This window comes from Diceros bicornis, chromosome 2 (assembly GCF_020826845.1).
Source record: "Diceros bicornis minor isolate mBicDic1 chromosome 2, mDicBic1.mat.cur, whole genome shotgun sequence".
NCBI lineage: Eukaryota > Metazoa > Chordata > Mammalia > Perissodactyla > Rhinocerotidae > Diceros > Diceros bicornis.
The window spans coordinates 32,942,565-32,954,090 of record NC_080741.1 but is presented as its reverse complement, the minus strand read 5'-3'; the positions used below and the strand labels follow the sequence as shown (position 1 = coordinate 32,954,090).

At 36.8% G+C, this 11,526-nt stretch overlaps 1 protein-coding gene across 1 annotated transcript in view; it reads right to left on the bottom strand.

Annotated features, from left to right (window-relative positions):
* Nucleotides 1–4,362: 4,362 nt before the first annotated feature.
* Nucleotides 4,363–11,526, bottom strand: part of ZCWPW2 (zinc finger CW-type and PWWP domain containing 2) — a 78,140-nt gene continuing 70,976 nt past the window's right edge. The window contains 2 exon segments of the mRNA XM_058554192.1: nt 4,363–5,001; nt 8,511–8,635. Of these exon segments, the coding sequence (XP_058410175.1) occupies nt 4,840–5,001; nt 8,511–8,635 (287 nt within the window). The 3' untranslated portion in view covers nt 4,363–4,839.

The following is an 11,526-nucleotide window of genomic DNA, read 5'->3' as shown; positions in this document are numbered from 1 at the left end:
ACTTGGGCCTTAGCAATTCTGAAATCCCTCTAGGCAAATTAGCCAAGTTCCCTGGCCATGAGTAGAAAATGTTTCTTGATTAGATCTTGGTTCTGTTTCCAGCAGAAGAAGAGGCAAGCTGGGGTGGATGGGTGGTGTGGAACATCCCCAGTCCATTGTTCTCTACAGCTCCTGGCTCCGTCCTCTGAGATATCCTTTTCCATCACCTTTCTCATTTGCTTCTGAAGAAGACATTGAAACTTATACCTCGTTTTGGTGGCTAAGAAGTTTTCCCAGCCTCTTTCTTGCCTATAGAAAATTGGAGGCTTAGACGTCTATTTTCCCTCTTGAACAGTTTCAGTCTCTTTTAATTCAGGCTGGTAGTACTTTGGCAATGTCACTTTCTCTACAACTTAGTGGGTTTTCTATGTATTCGATTCCAGTTCATTCCATGTGTCAAAATCGCATTTTTTTCCAAGACATCCTTCTCTCTCCAGATTTAATTACTAGCACTTTGGGCACCTCAGGTGGCTGTAGTACCATGCCTCTTAAGATTTATAGGAGGTTTTGTCCAGTTGAAAGATCTACTAAAATTCACTTTGTAATCTTTTGTAGTCACAATATTATATATTACAGCCACACCTCTGATTGGGTCTTTACTCTGAGGCCCTGTTTTCCTGCAAGCCACCTTGATTAGGTCTTTGTCTTTCCTGCTATAATTCAACAACCATGCCCTGGACTTTATCTTTGTCCCCAGGCTATATCTTAATTTGAGAATCTTTTTCTGGCTGGAGAGGCTGAAGATAAGAAACAGTTTTATTTTCCAATCTAGCAACTTTCAGGCTGTTTGCAAACTGTGTTTTTGTTTGTTTGTTTTGTTTTTGAGCATATCTCTTCCTTATACTACCTTCCTATATGCATTTAAAAGCAAACAATTCATTCTTTCAAAATTTTTCTTGGAAACTATTTTCTCCTCTCTTCTCTGCCCTTTCATTTGCTTATGCTGCTCACCACTTTGAGTGCTTATACCATGCAACAAATCAATGGGTGGAAAAATCCTAACATTTAGATTTGTGGACACAGAATGTCCCACTGGGACCTTATGGCCAAATTTATCTGTACTAATCAACTCTTCTAGAACTCTACTGAGATGCATCAAGAGTTGGTTCAGCCCTAAAGTACTTAGAATTTTTTAATTGTACTATGTCTAGATCTCTTGGGACCCTATAGGGAGAAGAAACAATAGAACAGGATTTGGATATTTCTAGGATTTTCAAAATCTTACCTTTGTCCCTTGGAAAGGCTACAGGTGCAAATTCTACTGGTTTGGAAGTATCCAGAACAGAACTCTACCATTTGTTATCCCCAATAAACGGTGGAGTCATGAAATATCAGCTATTTGATAGAGCCATTAGATAGTAAAATGGTTTGGTTCCATCAAAAGCACTGCACAGGTCACTCAGTTTCATTATTGAAAGATTCTTCCATAAAGAGCTAATCCCCATTTTTTTCCACAAAGACTCTAGACTGATTTACAAAGTTTATGATGGTGCCTAGGCCTATTAGTAGATGGATTAACTGTCTGTGGCCCATCACCCTCCACTACGGAGCCAGTAAGTTCAAGGCTGTAGACACTATACACTTTTGCAAGTACACAGGTACACTTTCCTCTTTATCTCACTGGTGGCAACAAGAGACTAACCTATCAAAAGTATGCAGCCTGCCTCCGATAAAGATAGAGCTAAGCCTCTTACCACTAAAAATCTCTGCATAAATTCAGCTTCTAGCATGAAGCAAATGGCCTAGGACTTCCTGGAATATAGGGTAACAGAGCTGGCTTTAGTGCTCAACTCTCCAGGGCCTGCAGATCTAACCAGGGACTCAGATTTCAATGGACCTAGATCTTCCATAAGTTCATGGAGGCTGTAGACTAGAAGGGCTTGGCCCAACTCATTCCAAAGAGGATCAGTCAGTCATTTCTCAAACTGGACAAAGAGGGACTCTTCTTCCAGCCCAAATGCTTGGGCAGAAGGCCCTGACATATTGCCTTATACCTCACATATCAAATATGATATAACTAGCATACTTAGAATTTAACCTCCCTTGTTGGGTAGATGCAATTTCCTCACGATGTTCTCCTTTGGGCCTAGCAAGAGGCTCTAGCTATAAATGTAGAGTTTTACCCACCTTTAGACCTGCGCTAGAAGTCGGCTAATCACACATAGTTCTTGGTCTCAGTTCCCCAGAAGCAGGTGCGTGACCTCAGGTTCTGTTGAAAGGAGCATGTTAGTCCATTAGGCATGGGAGAGGCATGGCAAGGGCAGTCAAAAGAGAAATGCTCTGAGTCAACAATAATCATAGTCATAACTTGCATAGTTTTCTATGTATTAGGATTGTTATATGCATTTTATGTATATCAATATGTTTCCTTTCACAGCAACCTCCACTTTATAGATGTAAAAAAAGCCTAGGCTCAGAGAAGTTAAATAACTTGCCTCGTGTCTCCCAGCTAGAAGATGGCAGAACCAGGATCTGAAGGCAGGTATTCTGTTTCCACAGTCCCACTCCTGTGCCCTGGTCTATGTTATATGGTCTGCCTCTGAACATGAGATATTTACCAGTAGGGAGGGTTTGCCAGCCAGGTATGATTCTCAGCCCTAAGGACAGAGACGTTAGTTGATTGTTCCTTCATCTCTTTCCCGGGGCACATTCTATCTCAAAATTTGAAAGCCTGTATTGTCACATGGATAGAGGTTTCCAAGAAGAGGAAGGAGACTGCAGTTTCCTTTGCAGACAGCGCAAACCCAAATATTTGTTCTCAGAACCATTTTGAGCTGCTCAAGTACACAAAGATTTCAGTGGAAATTCCAGACTTTTACAACTCAGAACATAGCAGAGATGAATTCATTCTGGAAATTTCAGTATCTTACTTATGGAATCTGACTTTGATGAGCACTGACTGTTCCACCAAGAGGAATGAGCTGCAAGTGATGTAATTAATTTACTAGATGGGGGGTTATATCAAACAACTGAATGGTGGATAAAGTCTTTCAAATATGATTGCAGTCATTTTCATAGTTGATTCTAAGCAGTAACAAAAAGCGGGATCAATTACTTCTTGAGATATCTTGTAGGTTGTGAATATAAAATCATACTGCCAAGAAAAAGAGGAAGAATTTTTCTGAAATGCTGTGGAGTAAATTCAGCTGGAAGAAAAAAATGAAGCCTTAGCCTTCACTGTTTAATACCACGTAGAATTTAAACATGATGTGTTGAGAGACTATTCCTAGTCACTCTGGTTCTTAGAGTGATATTGAAATGCAGTCTTTGTCAAAGCATGAATAGATGAGAATCTCTGCTGAACTCACACAGTTTGGCCCAAACTTGGTATTTGTCTCATGTTTCTAAACAGCATGCATTCCTACCTCATTGAACACCATTGTGAATACCAGAAACTAGGAGTTGTCCTTGACTCCTCCCACTGTCTCATCCCCATATCCTATCTCTAAATGATGATAATCCATTGATGTTAATGTAGCTGGAATCTCTAAAGATTCTTCTCTCCATTGCAGCACCACTATAATTCAGACTCTCATAATCTCGCAACTGAATTCCCAAAGTAGTATCCTAACTGGTCCCCTGACTCCAGTGTGACTCCCTCTCACTCCATTCTTCACACTGCTGCTGGTGTGATCTTTCTGAAACGTGAAAGAGATTCCACTGTTTAAAACTCTTCACTTGGTCCCTATAATTTTCAGGGTACATTATAAGCACTTTAGCCTGTGTACATGGCCCTCTTCATCTGCTGTGGCTTACCTTCTTACCCTCACACGTCACTTTAGCTAATTCAACTAACAGCAGGTCCCAGATGCTCTCTTGCTTTTTTTCTCTCTTTAAGCTTTGTTTTTTGTTTTTATGTGCTTGGAATGCCCTTTCCCCAACCCCCTGCCCGCAGGGAGAGAGACTGGCAGAGACAAAGAGCCAGAGCTGAAACTAGAGATGGATGTGCATATATACACATTTTGACGTGCATAGAACAAGATCTAGAAGAACATTCGCTAAAACTGTTCATGGGAATCTGTAAGGAATGGGTTTCAGGGAAGAAGTTAAGGGAATGGCATGGCATGATGTACTTTTTACTTTTCTATATGGTTTGGATTTTTTAAATAGTGAATATGTTTAGCTCATCTCTGTATATTTTAAATTAGATTTTCCCATCCTCACCTTCAGAGATACTGATTTGGTGGGGAAGAGTCCAGAATTCTGATCTTACAAAGACCTCCACAAACTCTGTTAATCATTTAGTTTTGGGAACTGTGGTTGAAATGATTGTTTCCAACATAATAAGACAATAGATATTTTTGTTTTTAAAATAAAGCTCTAACCCTATTATACAACCATTTTTTTATTATTTCCTTTTATTTTACAATAGCTCAATTCCATTACAAATACACATTCTCTAAGTATATTAGATTTGAATTATCTCTAGCAATTATAACAGCCTTGGTAACCATTTTAACAGCTAGCCACATTTGAATAAAGAGCCTAAATAACCATTGTAAAGCATGTGTTTGTGCAATAAGTTTCATAAACCATTTTAAAATTAAGGCAAATAAGAAAAAAAAAATCTACAAATACAAATATCAGGATTTCTTAAATTTTAAATTTTTAACAATAACTTAAATACCATTTGATTGGCTCTCAAAACAATGGATATTCTCAAAATATACAGTAAAAAGTTACTACAAAGATCAACTTTGGTATAATGTATACCTATTTCACTAAACATTTTTGAGTTTTTTGGAAAATATAAAGATGTAAATATTTTTCTAAATAACTTTTGAAAATATCTATAATGCTCTAGAATTCAGACATCAAAGCATCTATTTCTTTAAACTTGTTAGTTATATTTTGAATACATTCTCCAGCTTTTAATTTTATCCCATCAATTACAAGATAGTCCTCTTCATACTGGTTTTCAAATGGACTGCCTGCAGGAGCTTCAGAGCTGCATTTAGATGACTGTAAAAATAACCATACAATTAATCAGATCTACATAAAATTTACTTGAAGACCAGGCTTAATTATTTGAACAAAATATAAAATTTTCAGTAACTCCTCAAGTCACAAAAGTTACAAAGTTTTCTGTTATGCTGGTGGTCAAATAATAATCCCTATGTATAGTATAATGTATAGTAAATGTGTTAGTACAAGAATAACATTATTTAGGTCCTGTCTCTATTCCCCAACATTGCACGCTTTTAGTTTTAATTTTACGCTTTGGAAAAATGCAGTCATTTAAATTACATGAGTTTTTCTATATTTGTTTACTTTTAAAATTATTATTATAGAGAATATAACTTAAAACTGTTTTAGGGGCCGGCACGATGGCACAAGCGGTTAAGTGCGCGCTCCGCTGCGGTGGCCCGGGGTTTGCCAGTTTGGATCCCGGGCACGCACCGAGGCACCGCTTGTCAAGTCATGCTGTGGCGGCATCCCATATAAAGTAGAGGAAGATGGCCATGGATGTTAGCCCAGGGCCAATCTTCCTCAGCAAAAAAAAAAGAGGAGGATTGGCAGATGTTAGCTCAGGGCTAATCTTCCTTACAAAACAATAAATAAATAAATAAAACTGTTTTAGTCACATTTTCTGTGGTCATCTTCTCGTAAGCATCTGCATTACTTAAGAATACTGATAGTTTGCTCCAGCTTAGTGGGAAAGGACACTGGCAAAAACAATACAAACACACATACACATATGAGATTTATAACTTCAAGGTTCATTAAACGTAGAATTAACTTTCCATAAAATTTAAGAAAAAAAAGAATATACATGTAGTTTATACAAGTGTTATCCTATATCAAAAATGTACCTTTTAATACAAATAATTATTCAGTAAACTCTGTCTTATTTGTATATGGATTATCTAATTTGTGAATTATTCAGGTAGATTTTATAAAAATCTGAAATTAATTCCCTCCCATCGCTTGCCAAGTCGGGGCATGTCAACCACTGCTAATATTAGCTAAAGAGGAACATAATTAGGAAGGTGACTTTACTGAGGAAAATAATCTCATAAAGTATTTCAATGACAAATAGAAATGAATTTTGATTATCCATGTGTGTATATGTTTTTTCATGTTGTTACTCTCATCCACTGTTATAAATGCTTGAGAGTAATCAACTTGAAACTGAATACGTGAAATGACTGATGAAAACATCATCATATTTACAACTTTGAAAATAGCTCAAACAAGATTTTCTGCTCAGAAAATAATCATGCTCAGAACTTAAAAAAATTATCAGGTTGCTCTTTTTGGTGTGTTAGCTTACAAGAGGCCACTTTCTCCTAAAAACAAAACACATCTCCAGTTTTAAGTGGTGTTACCTTTGGAAGCCATATTAATTTTTCATACTAACTAAAAAAAAAAAAAAAAAAGAAATCCCTGGAGTGATCATTTCTTTACTTTTAAACTAGAAATTGCTCCAGCTTTGATGGCTGGTTTCCTTGCTATTCTCCTCATTTAAAAGTGAACAAGGCCCTAAATATCTTGAACCCGGCATGAATGCCAGACTTACTAAGCTCAGTGTGGAGAGTGGCTTATGAACCAGTCAGCAGGAGGCACTCACCTGCCTGCCAACAAGTTCAAGTTGCTAATTTTTACAATTCCTAGATGTCTTTTGAAAGCATAAAATATGACAAAAATTTAAAACAAAAAGTAAGCTCCTGCCTGGTGATGTATTAAAACCATGTATTTTACCTTAAGAAATAAAAATCAGAAGTAATTTTCTGTTCTATCAAGTTACTTGTTATAATGGCAAAACAGAAGCCAATTCTGTGGTTGTAAAAGCTCCAGGACATCTCTGTAAAAATCAACCTAGCTGTATTTTTGAAAAGACAAACACAAAGACTGAAAAAACCTTGCACAAAACCATACGGTGCTCAAAGGAAACACACATTTTCTAGAAAAGAATAATTTGTATATTAACTATATGTATATAAGATATATGTTACCAATCTATAGATTTTGTTCTACAAAAGGTAAGATCTATATATAGAAAACAAGTTTTTTAAAAAAGGAACTCTAACTGGAAAAATGGCATTTACAACCCACACAAATTCAGGTAGAAGTTGGTATTGCTGGTGCTGATTAAGGAAACTATTGTGTTTTTCAACTCAGAATTTTTAACATTTATTTTCTTGTAACACATTGATCTCCTTAACTATAAATTCTGTATATTTTCTTGATTTCTAATTCAATAAAGGAGATGTTTAAAAATCATCTTTGTTCACGTTGAAGTTCTGAATGAAATCATGCAATTGAACAGTCTGCCAAAGTGTGTAAACAACCTTGTACACTTATAAATGTAAATTTTACAGCATCTGAGAACAGATAAACTTGGGGATGAGTGGTTGCTCAAAGTGAGAATGTGAGGAAAGAGATGAAATAAGGAAATCTTAGCACTTATTCCCTCTAGTGACTGCCATTGCCAATTCTTATCTATAATAATAGCTAACCTTAGGCGTCAGTTACTATGCAAAGCACTTTTCCTGGTTTGCCTTATTTAACCCTCAAAACAATCCTCTGAGGCAAGTGATAAGCAACTTTGCCAAATTATGCCAGTACTAACTGGAAGGACCAGGATTGGGAACAGGCTCTATATTCCAGAGTCAGTGCTCCTGACCACTGTGCTCTCTTGACTCCAGGCACACTATTTATCTAAATGAATGAATGAGAGAATGAATGAAACCTTAAGGATACATGACTCCTCGCTGCTGTTTTTCTTCCTAACTACTTAGGGAACAGCTGTACTGCCTTGTAGAAGTCTGCCTCACACCTTATTTTTCTTACACCTACCACATTGCTGCTCTGTATTAATGACCTGGGCTTGTACCCTCATTTTACTTACAGAGACATAGAGCTGATGTGCTGAGCAGTTTGTCAACCAATTTAAAATTTATGTTGTCATATACAAGTACTGAATAAAGTAAGCATGCATGGTCTTTCTCAGTCCAACATAGTTGGCCAAAAGAAAAAAAAAGGACAAATCTAGTTATGAATGGTGAAATGTATTCCAATGAAACATTCTACCTCCAGTATGTTAATAATGAGGTTGGTCCCTATTGAGGTTATCCCTGTGCATGAACCAGATAAGGCAGATTTCCCAGCGAGCTGCTCGTGTCCTGGCCCCTTCTCCCCACTGTAAAGACTGGCAGCAGGGGAGAGGTCTCTCTGTAGTGGCACCCCCTCAACTACAGTGAGCCCCCTCTGTCTTTCTTCATTCCAACCTCAAAGATCTAAAATAAAAAGAGCTCCTCTGCTCAAACACAGATATTGTTTCAAAGAGTGACAGATATATTCTGATTTCTCAACAGGCTACTAGTTTATTATTCAACTCATGATAATCAAGGGATCAATCAGAAACAAAAAAGTTTTCCATATAATTAAAATGTATATCCAGGAGCAATTTCTGCCATTTAAAGAATTTGAAGTTGCTATTTAGGCCTGATAATAACCATCAATACTACCTTTTCTCCTGTATTTATTTCCTTGCCATGTTCCTCTTCAGACTCATCAGGTGTTGCTGTGGGCTCGAGCGCTTGCTGTAGCATTTGCTCCAGCTCTTTTAGTAAAACTTCTGTCTCGGAGACAACTAGAGAAACATCATTAATATATTAAAAAATGCTACATCTTAATTAATTCAATCTAATTCATAATCTTAACCACCCAAAAAGAGGAAATCTTCTAAATGTTACAAGATAAAAAAGAAATTATTTCATATAATTTTCATATATGCCTCTGCTTGATGCAAAATTATTATGGACTTCCAGGTGAATCTTTTACAATTATTCCTTGAAAAATGTAGGTGATGTTCTTGCTACATGTAGACTATACAGTATCCTGAAACATCAAAAGCTCACTAGAAGTTTTTTTTTTTTCAGTCAGCAGCCAAGGGCATTATATTAAATTATGTTATTTACAGACCAAGGGTCAGCAATTTTTTCTGTGAAAGGCTAGAGAGTAAATATTTCAGGCTTTGTGGGCCAGATAGTCTCTGTCACAATTACTCAATTCTGCTGTTGTAGTACAAACCATAGACATGTATATAAACAAATGAGAGTGGCTAGGTTCCAATAAAACTTTATTTACAAAAACAGGCAGTGACTGGTGGACTGTGGGCCATAGTTTGCCAATCCCTGCAATAAATACTAAAACTACTGACTAAAAAGGGAAGCCATGTAATTAAGTGGCTAGGCTAAACACAGGCTATTCCTAACCCAAATATCAACACATCTTAATTGCTTAATCTGATATTTAAAAAAAAAAATACCACACTTATACAAGTTGTTTTGTGTGTGCTACCATGATATAAATATATAAGTAGGGAAAAAGTCTGGTAATTCATTGAACTTGCTGAGATAAAATAAAATCCCCCACCAAAGAAATAAATGCCTATTATAACTCTATAGATTCAACTACTGATTAACAATTTGTAACTGAATTCCTAATTTAAATAAAACAAACATTTTCGTTTGATATAGAGTCTTATTGAAGTAAAGATCCAGGAAAGGGGGCCATGTGTGGCCAGCTGTCCTGTATAAGAGACAGATGGAGCATCTGAGAAGTCCTTCCAAAGGCAACATGATTCAAAGAGAAAGGCCATGAATACACATCCCATCACCTTCTACTCTGGTTACAAAAATCTGACATACCACCTCCTAGTATTCACCATTCATTGGCAGGTCACCAGGAATCACACTAGGTAGAGCAGCTGAAAGTTCACGGAACATAGAAATAGACCCAAGTAGGACACACACTTCAGAGCTAAAGATATTATCACTGAATACAGAAGCAAGGTGTTCTCAGCAATAACGTGAACTTTTAATCTAACTGTTGAACATATTTAAAATTTTTCTGATTAATAATGTTTAGGAAGAGTGCATATGATATGTACATCCATTTACATGTGTGTGTGTGAACACGCTCACAGGTATCCTTGTAAACTAAGCATGTTGTGAGGTAAAAAACAGATTATTAATGTGAAAAGTTTTACGCACTGTTTCCTTTCCTCCAGTTCAAAGGAATCCATATTTTATTATCATCTTCTTTGTTGATAATTTTCTCTTATCTATTACTCATAAGAAGGAAATTTTAAGATTATGCTAAAACATTTATTAAATAATAGTGTTAAATAAAGTCATGGGAGGTTATATAATAGAAAGTTTTCCCTTTCTTGGTTGTCACTACAGTACTGGAAAAACAATTTTTTGTTTATATTTTTCACATTACAGTTTTGTCTACAAAAATAATTTTTCTGTTAATATTTATTGCTTGCCCCAACTACTTTTACATTCAATCAACAAATGCTTATTGTGTGCCTCCTAAGTGTCAGGGACTCAAGAGAACCGGCATAGACCAACGAGCCTTCCCGGCCATCATCTGTTTCCCAGCCAATCTTAGCTTTTCTCTCTGGAAAACTTCTTTCAAAACAGTTCGAAAACAGGGGTCGGCCCAGTAGCGCAGTGGTTAGGTGCGCATGCATCGCTTCGGTGGTCCGGGGTTCGCAGGTTCAGATCCTGGGCGCGCACCAACTCACCGCTTGTCAAGCCATGCTATGGTGGCATCCCATATGCGGCAGAGGAAGATGGGCACAGATGTTAGCCCAGGGCCAATCTTCCTCAGCAAAAAGAGGAGGATTGGCGACGGATGTTAGCTCAGGGCTGATCTTCCTCACCAAAAAAAACCCCAAAGAAAAAACAGTTTGAAAACAGCTTTCTGATAAGCCATTCCACACCTCAGAACCAGTTCCTACTTTTAAAAACAAAACAAACCAACAAAAACTATAATTGACACGTTAGTTGTATCCACATAGATCTGTGTTCCAGGCTAATTGCTAAAGCCTAAGAGCACAGAGTAAGAAATATTACATTCTAGAACAATGGTATTCAAAATTTGGTGGGCCTAAGAATCACCTTGGAGAGTTTATTAAAAAATATGAATGCAACCCCATGTCTACTAAATCAGAATTTTCTAGAGGAATGTACATTTTTATTGAAGCAATTTTGTTAATGAAATTAAGCTCTCTTTATGACAGATTTTGTACTTAGTAACCTGATACTTAACAGACCACTACTTGTGGTTATCTCCACAAGCATTCCCCAGTCCCACTCACAGATGCTGTGTTTTCCTACTTTACATTCTGAGTCAATGGAAATTGATACTGACATTTAATGCACTGTTGAGAAGATGGATTTTGAGCTATGCTGTAAAGGAAAAATGGCACACAAACATCTTTATATTTCTAAGGCTAGGCTAAAATACAATCAATTTATTACAATGAATGTCATTGGTGAATGGCATTGTAGGCTCTCCATTTTCAAGTGATCCGGAAAAACATGTACACTACCTTTTGATCAAAGAGTAGACAAAGTAATGGATAACTTCATAAATCAACCAGAGTTCATAACACTAACTTGACTGATGTCAAATTCTGTTTCCAGAGCAATGGGAGGTTTGCTTTTCTAAATAGGTATTCCTTTATTG